At 42.3% G+C, this 22035-nt stretch overlaps 1 protein-coding gene across 2 annotated transcripts in view; it reads left to right on the forward strand.

Annotated features, from left to right (window-relative positions):
- Positions 1-22035, forward strand: part of LOC117396956 (sarcosine dehydrogenase, mitochondrial-like) — a 121667-nt gene that overhangs the window by 11687 nt on the left and 87945 nt on the right. For both annotated transcript variants that reach the window (XM_059005306.1, XM_059005307.1), the window contains 4 exons: positions 679-783; positions 5141-5270; positions 8713-8799; positions 12308-12398. In XM_059005306.1, the coding sequence (XP_058861289.1) occupies positions 679-783; positions 5141-5270; positions 8713-8799; positions 12308-12398 (413 nt within the window). The remainder of the gene's footprint in view (positions 1-678; positions 784-5140; positions 5271-8712; positions 8800-12307; positions 12399-22035) is intronic.

Consider the following 22035-nt stretch of genomic DNA (forward strand, 5'->3'; position numbering starts at 1 on the left):
CAACATTTCACATCACTTTGGTATCATTTTGATAATTTGGTTTGCTGCACACTTTGAACTCCATGCTAATTATCATTCACAATAACAAACAAACAAAAAAAACATTACCAAAACAATACAAAAAATATCTGAAATGTTACATTAACATGTGTTAGAAGTACAGAAATGTAAGTATTTGGCTACAATTTGAGGTGTTGGAAGTTCGACCAACTACTTCTTGAAATGCAAAAACAGGGTGAAAATGCTAACTATTTTGTATAAATCAATCATAAAGTTTAAGTACATTTTTAAGTACATTTCTAAGAACAAGGCTCGAATTGTGTGTTCTGTGTTCTTTGGGTACGATTTTTATGTGGCCATAAAAATATAATGATATGAAGCTAAAATGTTGACAGTGTGCCTGATATCCATGCATCTGTTACTGAAAGGAGTTTGATTGAAATCAGAAGTCAGAAGGGGACCAAAAGGTGTATATTGAGGTAAAACTATATACTTGAAAGCTGAGTGGTGATATGAGGGCTTTGATTCTGCTTGGCTGTTTCAGATTTTCAGGACTATCCTAAAACTCAGGACAGTTTGCTAGGCTATACAGTAACTTACCAGAGGTGTAAAACTACATTATGAATAGAGCTCCAGAAATTGTACATGTACAATGCGTTTGTCTTCTTTCTTTTGTAGAACATGCCTAATGTACGGGACCATGATGCCTCTGTGTACCTGCGTCTCCAAGGCGATGCTCTCTCTGTGGGAGGCTATGAGTCTAACCCGATCTTCTGGGATGAGGTAAGACTGGGCTGGGACCCTAAGTCAACTTTCTGATGAAAAATACAAGAGGAAAACAGAACATCTGGAGTATTATTAATCCGCATTTCAGTCTGTGTACATTGTGCTCCATATGTTTATACTGCATGTCATACTGGTCATTTATAAGGATTGTATTTTTACATGAAAAATGCATATTTCAATAACCATTTCAGCAGGTATGTACATCTGTTGCTACTTAAGGTGTTCAGTAGAAATCCTACAGCTGTTTTCTCAGACCTTATGTAGCCCTGTGAAACTAGCTGTTGGTGTTCCACTTGGTGCTGATGATTGGACATGCTGCATGTCTTGGTTTCTGTGGGGCTGCAAAAATGACTTAAGACCCAACTTGACAAATTTTTGGGATCAATCTGCTATGCAGCAGGAACCGGACGACCATTGATTGGCTGAATTGCCTCATCTCATTCATAAACTTTCTAATAAGCCTCACAGTATCAGAAAGTCGGTCAATTACTTGTCCCTTTGCCTTTTTATAATGTAATCCTGAATTGTTTTTTATTTTCTTCATTTTGATATTTCCAGTGTTAAGGCGCGTTGAGCCAAGTTCAGGAACTGCTCTTCTGTTCGAGTTGCTTGACAGACATTTTAAGTCCAAGATAGATCAGCCAAAATGTTTTTCAACAAGTAAGAGTCGGCACCATTGAATGCACAGCTGTGTTATGGCCAACAATACAAAAAGATCCTTTGTATATGTTCACTAGATGGCGCTAGCCCAGGTTACATATTTGGCAAACAACTAAGAGTGGAACAGCTCCTGAACTTGACTCAAAGGACATGAACACACATACCTGTCAACCCAGCTTGTATACCAGAGCTTTCAAACCCTTAAGGAATGCTTCCAAACCTTAAGAAATTCATATCTCTGACTTGAAAAATCATAGTATCAAAAATATGAAAGAAAAAATACAGAATTTCTCCCAGTTTATTAATTGAAATCTGCAGAAAAAAGCTTTTTCATCGTTTAACATCTTTAACATTACAATAACCATGATCCATAATGAACTGGAGTCAAGATGAAGTCCAGTGTATCGTGGTGCAGGAGTTAAATATGAGCTTTGTTGTAGTCACTTGTAGCTTTTTTGGCTGTTTCAAGAATTGCTGGGGTTACTTTTAACTTGAAGCAAGTATCATCACAATTGATTTTGCATTTCATGAAATTCAGGTTTGTCCTCCCATTCTTTAAGTTACCATCCACTGTACAACTTTCCAGTTTTGTGTATTTTTTTAGGGCGGTGGCATTTTTGCGAATTTCAGCCTTTTTTTGAAGGAAGCAATCCATGACATGTGTGCCCTGCGTCAGATTGTGCGCATGCCCTGCGTGTTTTTCCTTGACAGATTTTCATCTTAAAAACTTAAAAAAAAAAAAAAAACGTAAGAAATCCAGGAAACCCGTAAGAGTTGACAGGTATGAACACATAATTTGAGTATTTGCAGTAATAACTACTTGAATGATTGTAAACATCATAACAATGCTAAAAGGACAGTACAAAAAAAGCCTACCAACAACCTGGTAAAATAAGCTCCACTTTCTATGGAGTTGCAATATTAGAAGGTTAGGTATTCCATTTTCTTTCCTCTCAGGTAAGGTGGTGCATCAGTCTGGATGTTGATGAAAAGTAATTTCAGTCTCTGTATCTTTTTAAAAACAAAAACAAATGAATAAATAAATGTGAAAGCGTGTTCCTCTAGTTTTATAAAGTTCTGCTGCAAAGGCAGTATTGTATACTCTTTAAGTGCCTGTATTCTTGTGCTAGCATAACGCTCAACAGCAGCTCCGGATTAGTTATGACAGGACAGACATGTCTTCATGTTTTTGGTATTTTAGGTACTTGCACCTGTCTAGTTGCATTGAGGAAAGCAGAGCGTGCACTTGCATGTGTTTTCAAAGTTCTGTCTCATATATCCGCTGTAGTCAACAGTACCGAATATATTCCTGTCTATAACAGTAGATGAAGCTAACTTTGAAGTGAGTTTTCTAAAAAAAACCAAAAAAAACCCCACATTTTTAACAATGTTAAACAAGTAAGAAGTAGCCCTAATTTGCATAATTCATCAAATAAAAGGAAATGCTGCAGCAGGATGCTGGCTTCAGATGAAAATGGGAACATTGCAGAAAAAGCCTTGCACTGCCAACACACACAAAAAGGTCTTTGTCCAGGTCCCTGTAGTGCACAAACCGCACTAAATCTGGCTGTGAAATTGAAGAAGCGTTTGTGACCAGTCATGGCGTGGACGGTCAGCAACCCCTGTGGAAACACTTGCTGAAACTGAGACATCACGCTTGCATGCACCCGCTTGGTGATTATCAAGTCATTAGCAGATTTTACAGTGAGCGGCCACCTTAATCCCCGATCTCTTCCTGGCAGATTACTGATTATGGGGTCACCTCAAGGCTCATGTTTATCGGTGTGCTATTCAATCACAATCCATACTGATGGATTCAATTTGACGTGAAGACGCTTGCATTGGGATTGGCTGTTTTCAACCTCCTCGATAATAGGTTAGACCATGTCCCAGCTATGACACTGCAAAGTGGCCAATGGACTTTATGACCACCCGATATTAGAGCGCTTTATAGTTATTTATTTATTTACCTGTTTGTCTGAAATAATCCTTGAAGTCCACTGAAAGGGTTAACTTTTTGAGAGTAGGGTGTAATCGTCCCTGTGGTGCATTTATCAGTAAGAACTGGTTTTGGAACAGTTGTTGTTAATTTGTTTAATCTTTTCTGTTATTGAGTTATAACAGAATGGCTGACCTCCATAAAACAATGTGAGAATAGTGTCTGGTTGTTGTATAATCCTGGACATACTGCAAAACAAATGGTTTGTACTGGCTTTAACACACCAACAGTAGAGTATTACAGTAGGTCTTAAAAAGACAAGCCAGTAATTGGCTGGGCATAGGGGCCGAGTCCCTCCAGGGCAGGTTTTGTACTGACGGGAGCCTGAAGGTTAGCTCACATTACTTCTGTGAACAATGCATAGGACTTCAGTCTCCAATGCTGTCCCACTGAGAAATGTTCAATAGAACCAAAATCATTTACAAAAACACTAACTTATGAAAGTCAAGCACTGCAGTAACTGTGAAGCAGGCATGGCTTGTAAAGGAACCTCATTGAGCACAGCCCTACAATAAATAAATAATTGCTCATATTCATGATATTCCCCAGCCCATGTAAACTTGGTTACACTTTAAAGAATGGCCGCAGACTCCTATGATCCAGTGTGTTACTGCTATTCCTGTGGTGGCCTTCAGGACTACAAAAATCATTACATTACGAAACATTTGTATTCAGATGTTACTCCTATGCAATCCTATGAAGCACTATTGAAATTCATGTGAATTTGCAGCCATTGTTTTAAAGTGTTACTGTGCACTTTGTCACTGCAGAAAGCACCACTACGAGCAGTGCTGGTGTGCTTGCCTGTGAGTTGTGAAGTTGCCAGTTGGCATCCAGGCCATTGCCAGCTGATATTCTCTATGAATATAAAGATGGTGGTTAAAAAAAGAAACAAATAAAATAACTACATTGTTCTGCCTGCAATATATTAAACTGAAAAATATAAAGTATACAATATGTCATTTCATGTAGAAATGTACAGCCAGAATAAAAAAGTGAAAGTATCAATTATTATAGTGTTTTGGAGCACTAAATCCCTAATTACAGGAACTGCAGAAAAAATCTTCTTTGATAATATACTGTATGATGTCAGCTAGTTTTTGTTTTCATGATTATTTTGGAATTACATTTAGAAGATCAAGTCACACAAAATCCATAAAGTGTTTTATTAAAACTTTCCTACTAAATGTATGCAGGCTATTTTTTAAATAACCTTTCTATATTCAGCATTTACTGGCATAACTGTCAGGATTTCAAAATATTTGGCAGACAAATTGGTTTTATTGAATAGGAACCTTTAGGAAAGCTCAGAAAGCTTAGAAAAGTGCTGTCTTTATGAAGAATGAGATTCTAAGGGTCTCTTGGCATGCTTTTACATTATGTAAAAAATGGTTCATTGTCTGCATGAACTTGACTAAACTGGAAAAATCTTGCTTGCAATGTAAATTCACGTCATTGTAACCCACAGTTTAAGCAATTCAGAACATGTGCCAAGGTCTTTACTCCAAAGTGACGTTTTTTTTTTTTCAGTTAATAGATACAAAATAGTACTTTTATTTTTTTGCCCAATCATGATCTAAACACACTGTATCTGTATGTAGCTGGCCACCACCCACTAGTTTCACCTCAAATATGAAGCTCCTCAACGATGAGGAGAAAGCTGTGCTAAAGCTAATCAAAGTGTTTCTGTTGAAGGTTTCCGACCGCTTTGCATTCAGTCTGTTTGATCTGAACTGGGATGTCTTCACTCAGCACATAGAGGGAGCCATCAACCGTGTTCCTGCACTGGAGAGAACCGGTATTAAATCTACCGTCTGCGGGCCAGGTAATGGACATCTCCAACCTCTGTACAGCAGGACAGTAATATCTGTGTGTCCTGTGTGTGTTGGGGGTGGGGGTGGGAGTGTACTGTAAATCTACAATACACTATATATTGGAGTTGATGCAGAGTCCTCATAAAGACGGTAAACAAACATATGTATAAGTAAAGGATACACAACAAAAAGGGAGAATCAGATAAATATTTCACTGCTTAATCTGCTGTTAGAATTGTTTGTGCTGCCTAAAAATGTAGGTAGTGTGGCTGGGGTACTTAAACCACAATATCACCTCTTTTGGGGGAACCCAGGAAAGCAGACAGACACCGGAGATGTTGTATAGCACTCTATAATGCTGTTTTATTGAAGACAGTCAAATAGGGCGTCTGATCCTTTTAAACGCAAAACAAAGACCTTTCCAAAACAAACAAACAAAACCCAGCTCTCTCTGAGCACTAACTAAACTTGGGGTCATGTTCACATACTACAGCTGTAGAGGGGAAGGCTGATTCCTTCTCCTCTCTGTTACACAACACATTATTATTCACTTTTGTTTTAAACAAACAGTATTTGCTTTGTCTAGCAACAAACCCAACAAGGGCTGTTTTGCCTGGCCTTATATACAGGTTTTCCTAATTAATGACCCTCAGCTGTAGACAATTAGTTGATTGTCTTACACCATCAGTCTTTTACCTTGTTGCATTCTGGGAGATGTAGTTTTCTGTTCCTTAGATCTGACAGCAGAACTACATCTCTTAATCTCATCTACCATGCAGAGTTAAATAGGATACAGAATTCTGGTGGTACGACCAATGTACCTCCCCTCGGTTACCCTACCCCAGACTTTCCCACAACGTCTAAAGCTGGATTTAACCTGCAATGTTCAGTTTTTGGATAATCAATTTTTCACAAATTTGGCTGACCCAATTCAAAAGATGATTGGCCTCAAAGAAACCACCCTGAATGATTTAATAAAACCCTGATTTGGTGAGAATTTCCATTTGTGCTGTTCTCTAATATAACTTCACCTTTTTCTAGGTTGTTTTCACAACCTGCGTTTGTCCATCGAGATGTGAACACACCCTAGAATATGTGTTGATTTGCAACACTTCTTTGGATATTCATTCTTTTCTGTTTAATCTGGAGCTGTGAAAAGTGATCAGATGCTGACATACTGCCTTTCTCAGGGGTGGCCAAAGTTGGCCCTTCCACTCCTGGTCTTTGTTCCAACCATGTGCTCAATTGTTTAATTGAACCAAGTAAACCTCCATCCATTCCCTGAAGTAGTTAATTATATCATTTTACCTGATAAACCTGGAGTGGCATGGCCCTCCAGGGCCGTGATTGGACACCTCTGGCCTATCTTCTTGGGAAGCCACAGCCTGAAATGACAGAACTGCCCTGCTTGGCTCTCCACCTTTTGCTTGTCTGTCTGCCTGCCTCCCATGGCACTTTTGTATAACATTAACAAGGGACAGGCAGCAGTGATGTTCCAGTCTTTGTCAAACTGCAACCACATTTGCTTGTATTGGTTGGATTCTAATGGCTGACTGCAACTTTGCCTTCTAGACCGTCAACACTAAATCAAGACTGCACTAATTAGAGCAAGTTAGACGCTGTACCTGGATACGTCTCAGACCACCCTAAAGTAGTATTTCAATACACAGGCAGTTTAACAGCAAAAGGAGTTTCTTTTATGATGCTGAAGTCAGTTATATTCCTTTTGTTTAGTCAGGTAAAACCACTGAGAACATGATCCCGTTTGCATTGATGACCTGGAGAAGAAGGCTGTAGCAAATCACAATAACAATGCAAGTCAATAAGGGCTCCTGCATACCTAATAATAATAATACATAAATGCGTCAATCCATGGAAATACATATGACAGTGTAATACTGGCCCGAAGGTATTTTGATCATGCTTGTTATGTTTTGCTACTGGACTTAAGACTTCTGTGTGTTACAGTAGTACATCAATTCACTATTACACACCATGTGTGGACCACACTGTAAATCTGTCTCCTTCAGTATACAAGTTGCATGTATCTCCACAGTGGTGAGCCGGTAAGTGATAAGAGCCCAAGTTGGAGGCAGAATGTAGATTAAAAATGAATGAGGAGCTTTAAGTAGAGAAAGCTGCTGCCTGTCCCCTGGGCCTGATCTAGATCAGCACTGCCTGGGAAGCTGGCCTGCACGTTCATCCCAGGCTAATGAAACATGACAGGTACACAGCGGCACTTTCACCAGAGCCAGAGCTTGCTCGCTCTGAAGCTGCTCGCTGACTGACGTGGCAGCTGGGAGCCATGAGTCTCAAACCCTAGCTGAGGAGTTAGTGTATCCTGCATCTTTTAGCCATGGCTCCTATTGCTAGTCCTCAGGGACCTCCAACAGTCCATGTTTTTTGATTTAACCAGATCTTGATAAAACAGTACACCGGTTGTACTCTGTGGATCTGCACAGAATAGCTGCATGTCTCTACAATACAAACTACATGATCTGACATCGTGTCCCAGTGGAAGATAAATTTAACTGAAGTCAAGAAATATATATTTATTTATTTATTTATTTTTTATGCACTGCAAAAAATGAAATGCAAAATAAATACTTCCACTCATCATCCAGGTTAGACTTACATACACCTCACTCTAATGTGCACTTAAAGGAATACGAATAAATTATATGTCCTTCCTTTCTCTGCTCTTCCTTTAATTTCCTGCTCTGGATCTTCATGTGCCACTGCTGCTTATCCATGTTCTAACTCTCATTGTTATAAAGGCTTCAGTATAATATCTTTTTAAATCTACAATACTTTGCATTCATTCGAATCCAATGGCAGAGTGAATCACTCTGTTCCAAATTATATTGTGTTGATAAGTAGATACAAAGCTTGATATAAGGAAATAAACTCACAATTTTCAGTTGTTTAATTAAGTTTTTAACTTTTCCATACATTGTACTTGTTATATAATCAGATTAGGGGGCTCATTAGTTATTCAGCCATCCTCACTCATAGAATAACAGTGCTCCATGAGCCTTCCTGGAGTTTCCTCTGTGTATACTGTATATGTTGTCGACAATCTTGGAGTTTAACTGGTAATGCTATTGGTAGAAATCATGTAGTATCTAGTTGTATTTTGACTAAGAGGAGAATCTTAGACGGGATTAGTGCGTCCTGCAAATTTTCTGAATGATTGGTGAATCAATGGATAAAGTGCTCTTTACCTGAATAAGATTTAGGCAGCTTGGCAAATCGCTTCACACAAGCACAATATCTGAAGAACACTGAAGGTTACTGGAGGGGTTACTTGTCTGGTCATTAATGCCCATCACGCCATGTGTGTATGCAATTGTTTAATCTGTCTGGGAAAAAAAAAATTCTGCTGAGAGGGAGGGCGAGTTACAGTAGTTGCTCTAAATTCAGCTTTTGGTAACAGTCTAATTTTTCCCCCAGAATCTTTCACGGCTGACCACAAGCCCCTCATGGGAGAGGCCCCGGAGGTGCGAGGGTTCTTCTTGGGGTGTGGATTCAACAGTGCAGGTACAGTGGGAGGGATGGGGTCACACGTGGGTTTGATCTTCCACATTGCTATCCTGATGCTGCTGCTTAATTTAGATTTGTAGGTACAGATTACAAACTGTGTAAACCGCACTACTTCAGGCACTATAACGTGTGTGTGTGTGTTTGTTTGTTTGTGTGTTTGTTTAGCCTAAGTAAGGGTTTTAGTTCCTGTAATGATTGATTAAGCAATGCAAGTACAGGTCAGTGCCCATGGGATCATGGAGATGGATCAGGACTTGCGTGGGAGAGAGTCACTGAGACAGAATGACTGTATGGGGGTAATGCACACTGTCATTGTCATACATGTACAGCAGGGCTGGAGAGATAAACCAACATCAATTACAAGGGGTACTGGATGAGCTTCTCTAGAAAGGGCTGCTGTAGGGTTATTACAGTCCATCTTATCCACAGTTTACTTACAATTTTTACAGAAGATTTTTTTGCCTTTGGGGTCCATTTGATCAAAGAGCACACAAATAAATTACATCCAACAGGGGCCATCTTCCCCCAAGGTAGATCTCCCGCTCCCGGGTGAGGATGTCTTCGAAATCTATTAGCCTTGTGCCAAGGTCGCTGTCTTGTCATAGTGCACACAATCCTACCTATTATAAAAGCAATAGATTCAAGGACAGCAGGTCTGTCTTGGAGGAAGATGACCCCTGTGTGATGTCATTAATCTGTGTGTGTGTGTGTGCTTGTATCAAATCTGCCCAAAAGGCCGTGCTGATATTTCACACTGCTGAGACACCTGCAGGAATTGTACCCCTGAAAATGTAAATAGTTACACCTTTCCTACATGTTTGATAAGACCACGAATAAAACAAATACAAATGGTGCAGATTTACTAAAAAACTTCATTATTTTGCTTACAATTATTTATAAAAGCAGATTAGTAGTAGTCATAGTCATTTAGGAGATGCTTTTATCCAAAGAAACTTAGAGTTAGTGGGTGAACTATGCATCAACAATTGCTGCTGCAGAGTCACTTACAAAAGAACCTAAGGACGGAGCATGAGGAGGTTGTGACTTGTTCAGTGTCTGTTGCTGAGCCAGGATTTGAACTGGGGATCAAGCCCTTTTCTTTAACCACTGGACCACCAAGTCTACCAGATATAATCTTCTTGTTCTGTTAATGTTTAGTTTAAACAGTATATTAATGCTTAATGATACATCATTACGTTTCAGTTTCAGTTGTGTAGCACTGTGGCATACTTTGTAATCGCCTAATTAAAAATTACTTCTTAATTTAGTTTTACTTTGACTTGTTAACAATCACATTAATGTAGAGTCTGGTAATACCTATTGTTCATGACATTGTGGGGATTTGATTTGAAGTGTTTAAAATCTTAAAACTAGTTGACATAGTTAACCTGCACCAATACATGTAATGCAATACTGATCAAAGCCACCATCTTGAAGGCGAACAGCCTGTCAATCAAGTTATGTAAGTAAACAGAGACAAGTTTGTCACGTTTGCAAAGGGTGTGACTGTCTCTATATGAAGTTTAGTGCAGTTTAACGATCGGTTACCCAGCTGAGAAGGGAGGCATAGCGTGGAATCAAACATAGCCACTGCAATCTCCAAAACTAAAGGGGGAGGAGCCGTCTCTGCCTCGAGCCAAAGGGGGAGGAGCTGCTGCCGTCTCCAAAGGGGGAGGGGCTGCTGCCATCTCCAAAGCCAAAGGGGGAGGAGCTGTCTCTGTCTTGAGCCAAAGGGGGAGGAGCTGCTGCCATCTCCAAAGCCAAAGGGGAGGAGCCACTGCTATCTCCAGAGCCATAGGCGAGGAGCTAATGGTGTCTCCAGTGCCAGAGGGAGATGATCTGCTGCCGTCTCCAGTGACTGAGGGAGAGGAACTGCTGCCGTCTCCAGAATCAGAACGGTAGGAGCTGATGCCGTCTCCAGTTCCAGAATCAGAGGAGGAGGAGTCGAGACCACCGCCACCTCAGCCCCGACCACCTCCCCTGTGCAACCCCTGTGTGTCTGGGCCTTGTTCTCAGGTCGCTGCACCACCAGGCACAGTCGTTTGCCCAGGTCCCCTGTCACTGGTTCTCGGGTCTCTTGCTGGAGGAGCCGGCATGGAGGGCAACCCACCCTCCAACCCACCCCGAAGAAGAGATGGAGAAGATGGATAATGTGGGACTTTTAAAGGAGGGAGTGGGGTGGTGGTGCTAGTGGCATTAAAGGGGGGGGGGGGTTTAAAAAGTATGTGGGTGGGGGGGGCGGTTATGGTCATGTGGTCATACGGTCAGGGGGAGGATGTGTGGCAGAGCAGAGGCTCTGCACATGGGTGTGTGGCGGTGGCTGGTGGCCATCTTGGCTCAGGAGTGAAGGAACAGCCTGGAGTCAAGATGGCTACCGTTTGCACAGCCACTGTTTGTTTGATTATTTCATTGTTTAATTGTGTCATTGGAAAAGTGTGGAATGTGGCCAGGTGGTGATTGGATTATTAATTTTCAGTCACCCCTGGCCACATGATATAAAAAGACAAAATAAATGTGTGTTTATGAGAGTGTGGAGTGGAGTGGAGAGCAGAGAAAAAGACAGAGAGCAGCAGGTTGAGCTCTCTGTTTGTGTACTGGATAGCCAATACTTGGGTGTTGTATTGTGTTTAATTTTAAGAGTTTTGTTTTTTTTGTTCATTTGTTTTGTTTGTCTGTTTTGATTTGTTAAATAAAAGTGTGTGAGTGCTAAACTGCAGTTTCTGTGTCTGGGTCCTACTGTCCAGCCTTGCCCGGGATGTTACGCCACAGTATCATACAAGTAGCCCATCAGGATACCTATCATATCGCGGTCTGCATAGCGTGATGCATGTCATATTGTGATACAGGTGTATTGTTACATTCCTAATATCTAGCGAGACGACCCATTTACAATTGACCTAGCAGTTTTCAGCATGTTTCTTTAGGAGAAGTCATTGAGTTCTGGCACCAGAGTTTTGGGGTAACGGACCACACTGGCACCATAGCGAGCAAGAATAGGTGGGCCGAATGGCCTTTTCTTGTGCTTGAATTTCTTATGAATACCCTTTGTCACACTTTTTATATACAGTTGATTATAGGTCATGATCATTTTACTTTTTCACATTACTGATGGCTTTTGTATTTGCAGCCGTGGCGGATGGATGCCACTGACACTTGACAATTTGAGTAGTACCAGAAATGTAAAAGGTACTGGCACAACAATGGAAAATTGAAGATTATTGAGATTTTGTTTTCCTTTAAACAACATAGGAGTGAAGACTGGTGTAAATTCTTTAGACAATTATGGTTAAAATCCCTCACCACCCTCTGCATACTTGACAACATGGATCTGTGCTATACAAAGAGTACAAGATTGATATGAGGGTTAAATTAAATACACCAAACCAATAATTGGTATTTAACTGCGTGAGAGGTTTTTAGTGTCAAAATAATATGTATATAGTCACCTCTCACTTGGATGGTTATGGAGGAGAGTTTGTGTATAATGAGTGCTGTCTCTCTTTAGGGATGATGCTTGGAGGAGGCTGTGGAAAGGAGCTTGCACACTGGATAATCCATGGCCGTCCAGAGAAGGATATGTATGGCTACGACATCAGGTATTCTCCCTTGCCTTCCACTTCTGGGCTACTAGAAAGCTATGTTCTCTGTTTAATATGCATGCAGGAATGAAGGCTAATGCTGGACTATGTATCGCTGTAAATGAACGAAGGCAGCATAATGAAGGTACTTCACGCTGTCTGTTAATTTATGTCATGAATCAGCTTTTCACACAGGGATTTATTCCAATTAAGTATTGTTACCGTTTTAAAGTATTGCATCATTCTGATTGTGTTCTGTTTCAAACACTTGGGGATTTCTGTGTGGAAGAGACACCCATACTGCAGTGCCTGTACAATGCATCATGAAAATACCATTAAATACCAGTAGAGATCTCATGTTTGATAAGATGTCATGTTTAGAAAACACCTCTTTCGATTCAGTTCAGTAAATGTTGGCCTCTTCACTGTTCCCCTTAATAGTGTTACTGTTTCAGTATTGCATTATTAAAATAGCCAGACTCTTAAAAGGAGCTGACAGAGTTAACCCAGCACAGCACAGAAACCAGGACCAGAGGACACCGTTTGAAATTACGTGGAGATAGACAGAGGGTAGGGGACACTTCTTTACACAGAGTGGTACGGGTATGGAATGGGTTACTGTGGCAAAGTGGTAAGGGTGATGCAGTGCTCAATCCAACAAAGTACTGGTGAAATAATGATGTTTATTTATAATCCAAATGTCACTTGACAACAGTAATAATAAAGGAGGACTGGCAATACACAACAATGTGTATTGCTCAGTGAAATAACCACAGGGTTCAGTCCCGAAATAATAAACACAGTATAAACACACACAGAACACAAACACGATCACAAGTCCAAAGTGAGTGCTGAAGTGCAAGTGGTGTAATACAATTTATTAGTGAACAAGAGTGCAGTGAAGTCAGGGTTGGGTGCTGGCCTTAAGCAACAGCTCCCGGATTGTGTTAGCCATCTGTCAAGAACAAACAGAAACAGTCAGACTGACAAACAAACAAAACAAGATAACACTCATGATTATTAATTACCTCCATTTTCCCACGGGTCCTTTCAGTAACCAACCAAAGGAACAGATCGTGGGCCATTTCCCCTAAATACCAGCAGTCATGCCCTCTTTCGGTGGCACAGCCAATCACGTATCCTCCAGTCCATGACTGACACATCGCCTACTGCATTAAGGCTATGACTTCTGGTATCATGGCCCCGCCCCCTTCCTGGATGGTCGGCTTCCGACTGACCCTGGAATGAATTACCAAACCATCCATTACGGTGCACTCTCTTCCTGTTAAACAGCGCCCTCACAAATCCGGAAGGGAGATTGTTGGCTAGGATTCATTCGCTCTCTGTCACAGTTAACTAGTCATGTTGTTGATGCTAAATCACTGGGATCCTTTAAGATCCAACCTAAGTTTTGAGATAAGTACGATCACATTTTCACTTTGCCATCGTTAATCCATTAAAATTATATTAAAATGCATTCAAATGAAGAGCATGGAATTGGACGGGATCTGAATACTAAGCAGCCACAAATATTATAATGTGATGTAAGGATTTTGCCTTGCACTCAAGCAGATGCTGACCTTTTAAAAACTGTACACCTCTGTGGCAAAGTGGTGAGTGAATAATGGTGCTTGCAGTGCAAAGTGGATACAAAACAGACAGATTTCCAGGTGCAAGGGTGTTTATTGATTTAATTAACAATGTCCAGAGCCTTATGGCGAACACCTGTAAATAATAATGATGAACTGATACAGAGGCGTGTATCGCTCAGTATTTGTAAATCCATGGGTTTGACCCGCAACCAAAAGTCCAGTTTCACACTCCAACACTAAACACAAAACACAAACGCAGTTCTTAGTGATGGTGAAATAAGTGCAAGTGGTGTAATACAGTTCTCCGTGAAATGCAGGGGTGAAAGTGATGTCCAGGTTTATGCTGGCTTCTGCTACAGCTCCAGGTCGTGTTATAGGAAGTCTAGTTTAAAACAAACAGACAGTTATAACAAACACTAACAGACAAAACAAACTCACGGTTTACAGTACGGTAACACAGGTTCCTTGTAGGTTGCCTCTAACCATTTACCAAGGAACAGATAACGTACGCTGATGTCCCCTATTTATATCCACGCTTATGACCCCTAAGTTAACGAGCGCATCCGCTCCTCCAATCCTCGGATGCCACGCCATTTACCGTCTGGGTCATTGAGTTTGGATACTGTAGTTCTGTCCCTTTCCTAAATGACCGACTTCCATCTACCCTATGGAATAAATTGTCGTGCCATTTAATTAAGGGTACTCTGTTCCTCTTACACCGTGCCCTCACTGGTCGAGACGGAGATCTAACACCAAGAATCATTCAATCTTATACAAGGTGCAAACCATTGTAGAAGTGAGTAACTAAGAGCTGTGTAAAAGCACACACCTGCAGGGACCCGGCATTGGCTTCAGGACGGCTGCTGTGGTACACTTCCTGATGCGGCGACACTTGGATCTTGTTGAGGAGAAATGCAAGACGATGAAGACCCTTTGTTTGGGATGCCGGAGGATGCGGTGCAAAAGCGTTATTGTCTCACTCCGCAGGCCATCCTAGACCTAGTAGCTGAATTAGCCCAATTCACCTTTTCCAACGTGCTAGGCAAATTTCTGGATTTCATGCTGAAAAGGGTAGGCCAATACATATCATGTCCTAAGGATACTAGCATAACTGATGTTGGCTGAGGCTTTTCCAAACAACTTAGTGACCTCAGCTGTAAGGACTCTCGGCTCCTTCTTAGAAAACTTTACTTTTGTTTTCCGTGCACCAAGAGGACTTTGCTGCCCTTTGTCTGACTTTTTTTTTTTTGGTTTGTATTTTTGGGCTCTACAAATGTCATACAGCGCCTACTGCTGTCTAACTCCATCACCTCTGGGCTGCAAGTGCGGCCGCTAAATAGACCGATGCGCTCATTGAGACCCTCATTATTATCATTGAGGCTCATTATTTGTGCGTGTGGAGTCATTTTCGTTGCTCTTAAGCTTACATATGGCGCAGTGCAAAATAATTGCCTTGGCGCAATGCAATTTGAATTTTGCATTCGCAATTATTTGCACTGTGCCTATACTTACATCTACCCCACAATTCTGTGGTCCTTCTACATCCTCCTTGTAAATATCTACTTCTGTTAGCCAAGGAGATCCCTAAAGTAGATGCCTGTTCTGTTTTGTTTTTCAAAAATCCTTTTGAAACCAGATTGCTGAAACTTAACAGCATTATCAGAGAAATGATGCTGTTTAAATTGAAAGCCCTGGTTTTAGGTTGCTAAGCAACAGTTTTTTTCCCCCGGAGAGGTTTTGTCTGTAAGTGAACATGGATATATTGCAGGGCAGAAATGAGTTACACAACACTATCTTTACATTTATATTTAGTGTTTTCATAGTGCTTTACAAACATCAATTATGTTTTTGTAAATATGCAGCCTATAATATCACTTTTTTTTTTTTTTTATAAAAATTAGTTGCCAATTAGTTTTTTTTATTATTTTCTCCCCAATTTGAAATGCCCAATTATTTTTTTAGGCTCAGCTCACCGCTACCACCCCTGCGCTGACTCAGGAGGGGCGAAGATGAACACATGCTGTCCTCCGACGTGTGTGCCGTCAGCCGCCCGCTTCTTTACACACTGCGAACTCACCGTGCAGCCGCCTCAGAGCTACAGCGTCGGAGGACAACGCAGCTCTGGGCAGCTTACAGGCAAGCCCGCAGGCGCCCGGCCAGACTACAGGGGTCGCTGGTGCGCGGTGAGCCGAGGACACCCTGGCCAACCTAACCCTCCCTCCCCCCGGGCGACGCTCGGCCAATTGAGCGCCGCCCCCTGGAAGCTCCCGTCTGGATGCGCCACTCTGGAGCCCCCATAATATCACTTTTATATGTAAATTCAGAATGTACTGTAGCGGTCCAGGCAGCGCTGGGGGATCTCTGCGACCTTTACCCCAGTTAACATTGTGCCAGCCCGCTTTGGGACTCTCAGCTGGCATGGCACCAGCCCATCATTTGGGACTAGGGGGGTGTTGCAACCAGGTTAGTTTCTGTTGTATATAAGTATTGCGGTGAGCGATTTGTGTTGATGCTGTTTTTCTTTTTATACCCTCCAGCAGAGAATGAGGAGTGTCATTAGTAATATGGTTAGACTTCAACACAGGACCTCAGTGGAATTGTTTAATAATAAATGGCAAAAATACTCCTGTTAGGTAATGCCTACTCTGCCAGTAACTGGAAGCACAAAGACAAAGCTAAAACAAGAATGGAATGAAACCATACAAATGAAACGCTGAACAGCAACGTTTCTTTTTACCCTGTAGAACTGTCTATTTCACATCCGTGTGCGTCAGGAATCCTATTTTAATACTGAAGTACCTTTGGTGTATGCTGTGAAACCAAAACAGCAGAAATCAGTTTTCAAAACCCAGCTGAAGCATTCAGTGTTCCTATAAAAATATCTTATCTTATTATTATCGTATTACCATATTTAAAAAACTTGTTTTACCCCAAAAAATAACATATAGACCACCTTTTCAAGTATAATTTAAAGCAAAGAATGTGCAATTGAAGTTTGGTTATAGATGCCAACTGTGTCAAGGAGTGGTTGAAGGTCAAGAGTTATGTTGTTGTTTCTTAATATGCGTCTTCAGATCGAGTATTTATTTTAGATCAATGGTGTGAAGAGAAGGATGGTGTTTAGATGAGGCTGAGTATGAAGTTTCAGGTGACAACTGCAGAGTTAGGTGTCTGCGATGAGTTATCCCCAGGATGACACCCCGTTACTGGTATAGATTTGTCAGGTGTTGAGAACTGCTGTGTTTATATCGAGCAAAATGCACTTGGTCTTTCATTAGCTTTGGCTGTACTGGAAACCAGATATCTAATAAGTATTGTTTTACTGGAAACAGCTAGGGTCTGTGTGACGGGGGACTGCCCCGTCTTTTTGAACGTGGTTGGGACTGGCAGGGAGGGGGTTAAAATTCCTCCCTGCCAGGAAAACATGTGAGAATGTGGCTGGAGCCCTAATTGAATAATCAGCAATTATTGATTAATTGGGCTCCAGCCACAGGGGATAAAAGCCTGGGGAGAGGCCCTGGCTAGGAAGAGAGTTCTGGAAGGAGAAGAAGCAAGTGTTTTTCTGTGTGTGCTGTTTTTTGTTCATGTGGCAAACCAGTGAAGGCAAGGCCCAGTCTGGAAGTCATATTTTTGTAAGTTTTGTTTTGTGTGTTTTTTTTGGTGATTGGAAACCTTTTTTGTTTGGCCCTTGTGCCTATTTATTTGATTATTTTTGTTTATTAAAAAGCTTTATTTTGAACTTCAAACTGTCTCTGAGTCTCAACCTCTGCCAGTCCTGTCACATTTGGTGTCAGAAACGGGATAGCGCTTTTTTTTTTTTTTTTTTTTTTTAATTTTGTGAGGTTTTTTTTTTTGAAAAAAAAAATGGGGAAGAGCCAGAAGGGGAGGAGCCGCTGTCCCGAGAGCCAGAAGGGGAGGAGCCGCCGTCCCGAGAGCCAGAATGGGGGCCACTGCCGTCGCCCAGAGAGGGGGAGCCGCTGCCATCGCCCAGAGAGGGGGAGCCTGAACATCCACAGCCCGAGAGGGAGGAGCCCGAGCGGGAGGAGTCGGTGCTTCCACGGCCCGAGCGGAAGGAGTCGGTGCGTCCACGGCCCGAGCGGAAGGAGTCGGTGCGTCCATGGCCCGAGAAGGGGAAGCCCACAGGCCCAGGGCTGAAGGGACCCGCAGGGGAAGAATACAGGCTGTTCCCACCTCCACCACCAGCAGAGGGGGAACAGTCGGAGCTGTCTTTTCCTCCACCGCCAGCAGAGGGGGAACAGCCGGAGCTGTCTCTCCCTCCATCGCCTGGGGTTGCCTGCCTGTCCGCATCGCCTGGGGTTGCCTGCCTGTCCGCATCGCCTGGGGTTGCCTGCCTGTCCAGCGTCGCCAGAGGGGCCAGGGGGTCCAGAGGGTACAGCGCCACCGGAAAGAACAAGAGTTGCTGTTCCCGCCTCCGCCAGCAGAGGGAGACGAGCCGCCGTTCCCGCCTCCGCCAGCAGAGGGAGACGAGCCGCCGTTCCCGCCTCCGCCAGCAGAGGGAGACGAGCCGTTGTTCCCGCCTCCGCCTCCAGAGGGAGCCGGGCCGCCGTTCCCGCCTCCAGAGGGAGCCGGGCCGCCGTTCCCGCCTCCCGAGGGTCCGCTGCTGCGGCCGTCGCCTCCCGAGGGTCCGCTGCTGCTGCCGTCGCCTCCCGAGGGTCCGCTGCTGCTGCCGTCGCCTCCCGAGGGTCCGCTGCTGCTGCCGTCGCCTCCCGAGGGTCCGCTGCTGCTGCTGTCGCCTGGGGTCTTCGGGGATCCTGCTTCGCCTGGGGTTGCTAGGGATCCTGTTTCGCCTGAGGTCGCTACACTATGGCTGGAGCCCCACGGAGGGGAGTTGCCGGCCATGAAGAGGGGGAGGGAGGTCAGGAGACCAGCTCCCCCAGCGGCACTTTCGCGGCAGGATAGTGTGTGGCCGGAGCCCAGGAAGAGGGAGCTGCCGGCCACGAAGAATTGGGTGGTGCCGGACGTCCCACCATGGCCACCCCCATGGACACTGTGCTTCCCCCTCTTCCGGGACTGAGACTGAGGGGGGAGGTGGCCATTTAGGCCATGTTGTGCTTGGCACAAGGAGGGGGACATGTGACGGGGGACTGCCCCGTCTTTATGAACGTGGTTGGGACTGGCAGGGAGGGGGTTAAAATTCCTCCCTGCCAGGAAAACATGTGAGAATGTGGCTGGAGCCCTAATTGAATAATCAGCAATTATTGATTAATTGGGCTCCAGCCACAGGGGATAAAAGCCAGGGGAGAGGCCCTGGCTAGGAAGAGAGTTCTGGAAGGAGAAGAAGCAAGTGTTTTTCTGTGTGTGCTGTTTTTGTTCATGTGGCAAACCAGTGAAGGCAAGGCCCAGCCTGGAAGTCATATTTTTGTAAGTTTTGTTTTGTGTGTTTTTTTTGGTGATTTGGAAACCTTTTTGTTTGGCCCTTGTGCCTATTTATTTGATTATTTTTGTTTATTTAAAAGCTTTATTTTGAACTTCAAACAGAATGTACTGTAGCAGTCTCTGAGTCTCAACCTCTGCCAATCCTGTCACAATCTGATAGACAGAGTGCCCAGCAGCAGAGATGACATGGGTAGGTGATGCCACTGTGCTAATTCCTGACTGGGTCTGTAACTACACTGGCACTAAATGTACTTTGTTGGTAATTTCCTTCATTTAATAAAAGTAAACAATTTAGACACCTTCAAGCTGTTAATTAAACCAAGTCAGAGTGGATTTGCTGGTAACATAACTACTGTCTTGCATGCTATTATACTGTACATTCAAATACTTTTATAGATGTTAACTTGCTACTGCAGGCTAATTGCAGCTGCAACAAAATGAAAAGGCTGTTGATAAATTGTAAGCGAGCACAAAAGAATGCAGAAACCTTAATAAGCAGGCTCATAATTTACTACATTTCTGAAAACTATTTTTAAAGCAGCATGTTAAATATTAACATGTGCATTCTGTTGTGACATTGCATGTCCCCAGATGGCATTAGCTCACTCTGGTCTCGTAGGCGCCTGTATGCTCTGTGGCAAGTTGTCATGTTAATCAATATCAACATGATCCACAAGCAGCTGCTGAGAATGCAATCTCTACATGCCATCGCAGTTCCGGGCTTGAGCACCAGCCTTTATTATCTCAGCCCTGCTGCACCATCCAGTCATGCTGCTTAAAACCTTTTTATGATGTCATGCTTTTCTCTTCTAGTCAATTCATTTTACAAATCAACTAGAAACCGTAGATCTGTCAGTAGCAAACCACACTATCAAACTCCATCTAATTGCAGTTGTCTAGGGGTTTGATACAGTCAAAAAGTAGTGCAGTTTTATGACCTGTGTTTTTCCTGGTGCTAGTCAATCAAACCAGACATAGGAGACATTTTGGTTTGAAATGGCAGTGCTGTGACGAAATGGCACACATTTTTATGTGTGATCTTTATTTGATAATTACTGTTTACCGATATATTATTGTTATTAGCAGTGTTTTTGTTTTTTTTTGTTTTAAAAAAAGAAAAAAAGATTTTTATCTCTGTATTGAATATGGGTATGTAGTACTCAGCAGCATAAAGGGTTAACCAGTATTATTATTTTCAAAATCTGGTACCTGGGAAGGGGTTTAATTTTTATTGGTTTCATTCTGGAGTTGAAGTGGTTAACAGCAAAATCTTAGTCAATTCTATACTGCACAGGTAGCCAATGTAAAGAGGGGTAATATGTTCACTTTTCCTGGTTTTAGTCAGAAATCTAGTGCCGGTATTCTGAACAAGCACACGTTTTGGGACACCAGAAAAAAGTGCATTACAATAATCACTTCTAGATGAAACAAATCCCTGCATTAGTCTCTCAGCATCAGATACGGAAATAATTAGTCTAAGTTTGACTATTTCCCTAATATGAGTCTCAAATGATAGATCAGGATCAGACTCTTAATTTCCAGTTTAAGTTTTGATGAGAGACGGGTCAGACTCTAATCCCAGACTCTAATAGTTGGTTCTGTGATCCCACTAGCATAAACCTCTATTTTATCTGAATTCAATATTAGACAATTCTGTGACATCCAATGCTTGATGTCTGTAAGGCAAGTAGCTAATAACACCCAGGCAAAGAAATTCATGGCCTTAGGGACAAATGTAGCTGGGTATCATCAGCATAGCAATGGAAGTTCACTCCGTGTCTGCGCATAATGTCACCTAACGGTAGCATATATAATGAAAACAGCAAGGGATCTAGAATGGAGCCCTGTGGAACACCACAGACAACTTCCAATAATGCCGATTTTACCTCCCCAACAAACTGAAAGCTATCAAAGATAAGATTTGAACCAGGATAGGACAAGGCCAGAGAGTCCTACTGTGCTTTCAAGACAATTCAGTAGGATGGAAAGGTCTACAGTATCAAAGGCAGCTATTAGATCAAGAAGAATTAATACTGATGGAAAGCCTGAGTCAGAGCTTATCAGCACATCATTCAGAACTCTGACAAGGGCCGTCTCAATGCTATGTGCAGCACGAAAACCAGACTGAAACTTCTCGAATATACCATTAAGAGTTAGAAATTTTTATAATTGAATTGCAACAACTCTCTCTAGAACCTGTATTCTAACTTTTTCAGCTGTCTTGTTAAGGATTTAAAATCAGAGGTGCATTATGGGAGGTGATAGACATTAAAAGATGATATTGTTTAAAGAGGGTGCTCTTATAAGGATGTGACAATAGATGCAATTGATTTATGATAATACACACTTTGGTAGTTCCATTAAATGTGAAACATCTTTCTTTTAAGCTGACTGATCAGCTGTAGGTCCCTAATGACTAACAGAGGATGTTGAATGTTATCTTTCAAGTAAGCAAACAATTTCTGTCCGCTTGAAAGAGCAGTACAAGAGCTAACAATCGCCCATGTAAACAGGCTGGGATTGTTCCATATAAAAGGACACTACGTTTGCCTAGTATTCTTACGTGTTTTAATATTCTGTTATGTGTGTTGTGCATGATTCTCAGTTCTTTCTGTTACAATCATTATTTGATGTGCTGACTAACTACAGTATTCAAGAATCCTCCA

The sequence above is a fragment of the Acipenser ruthenus genome, chromosome 31 (genome assembly GCF_902713425.1).
Source record: "Acipenser ruthenus chromosome 31, fAciRut3.2 maternal haplotype, whole genome shotgun sequence".
NCBI lineage: Eukaryota > Metazoa > Chordata > Actinopteri > Acipenseriformes > Acipenseridae > Acipenser > Acipenser ruthenus.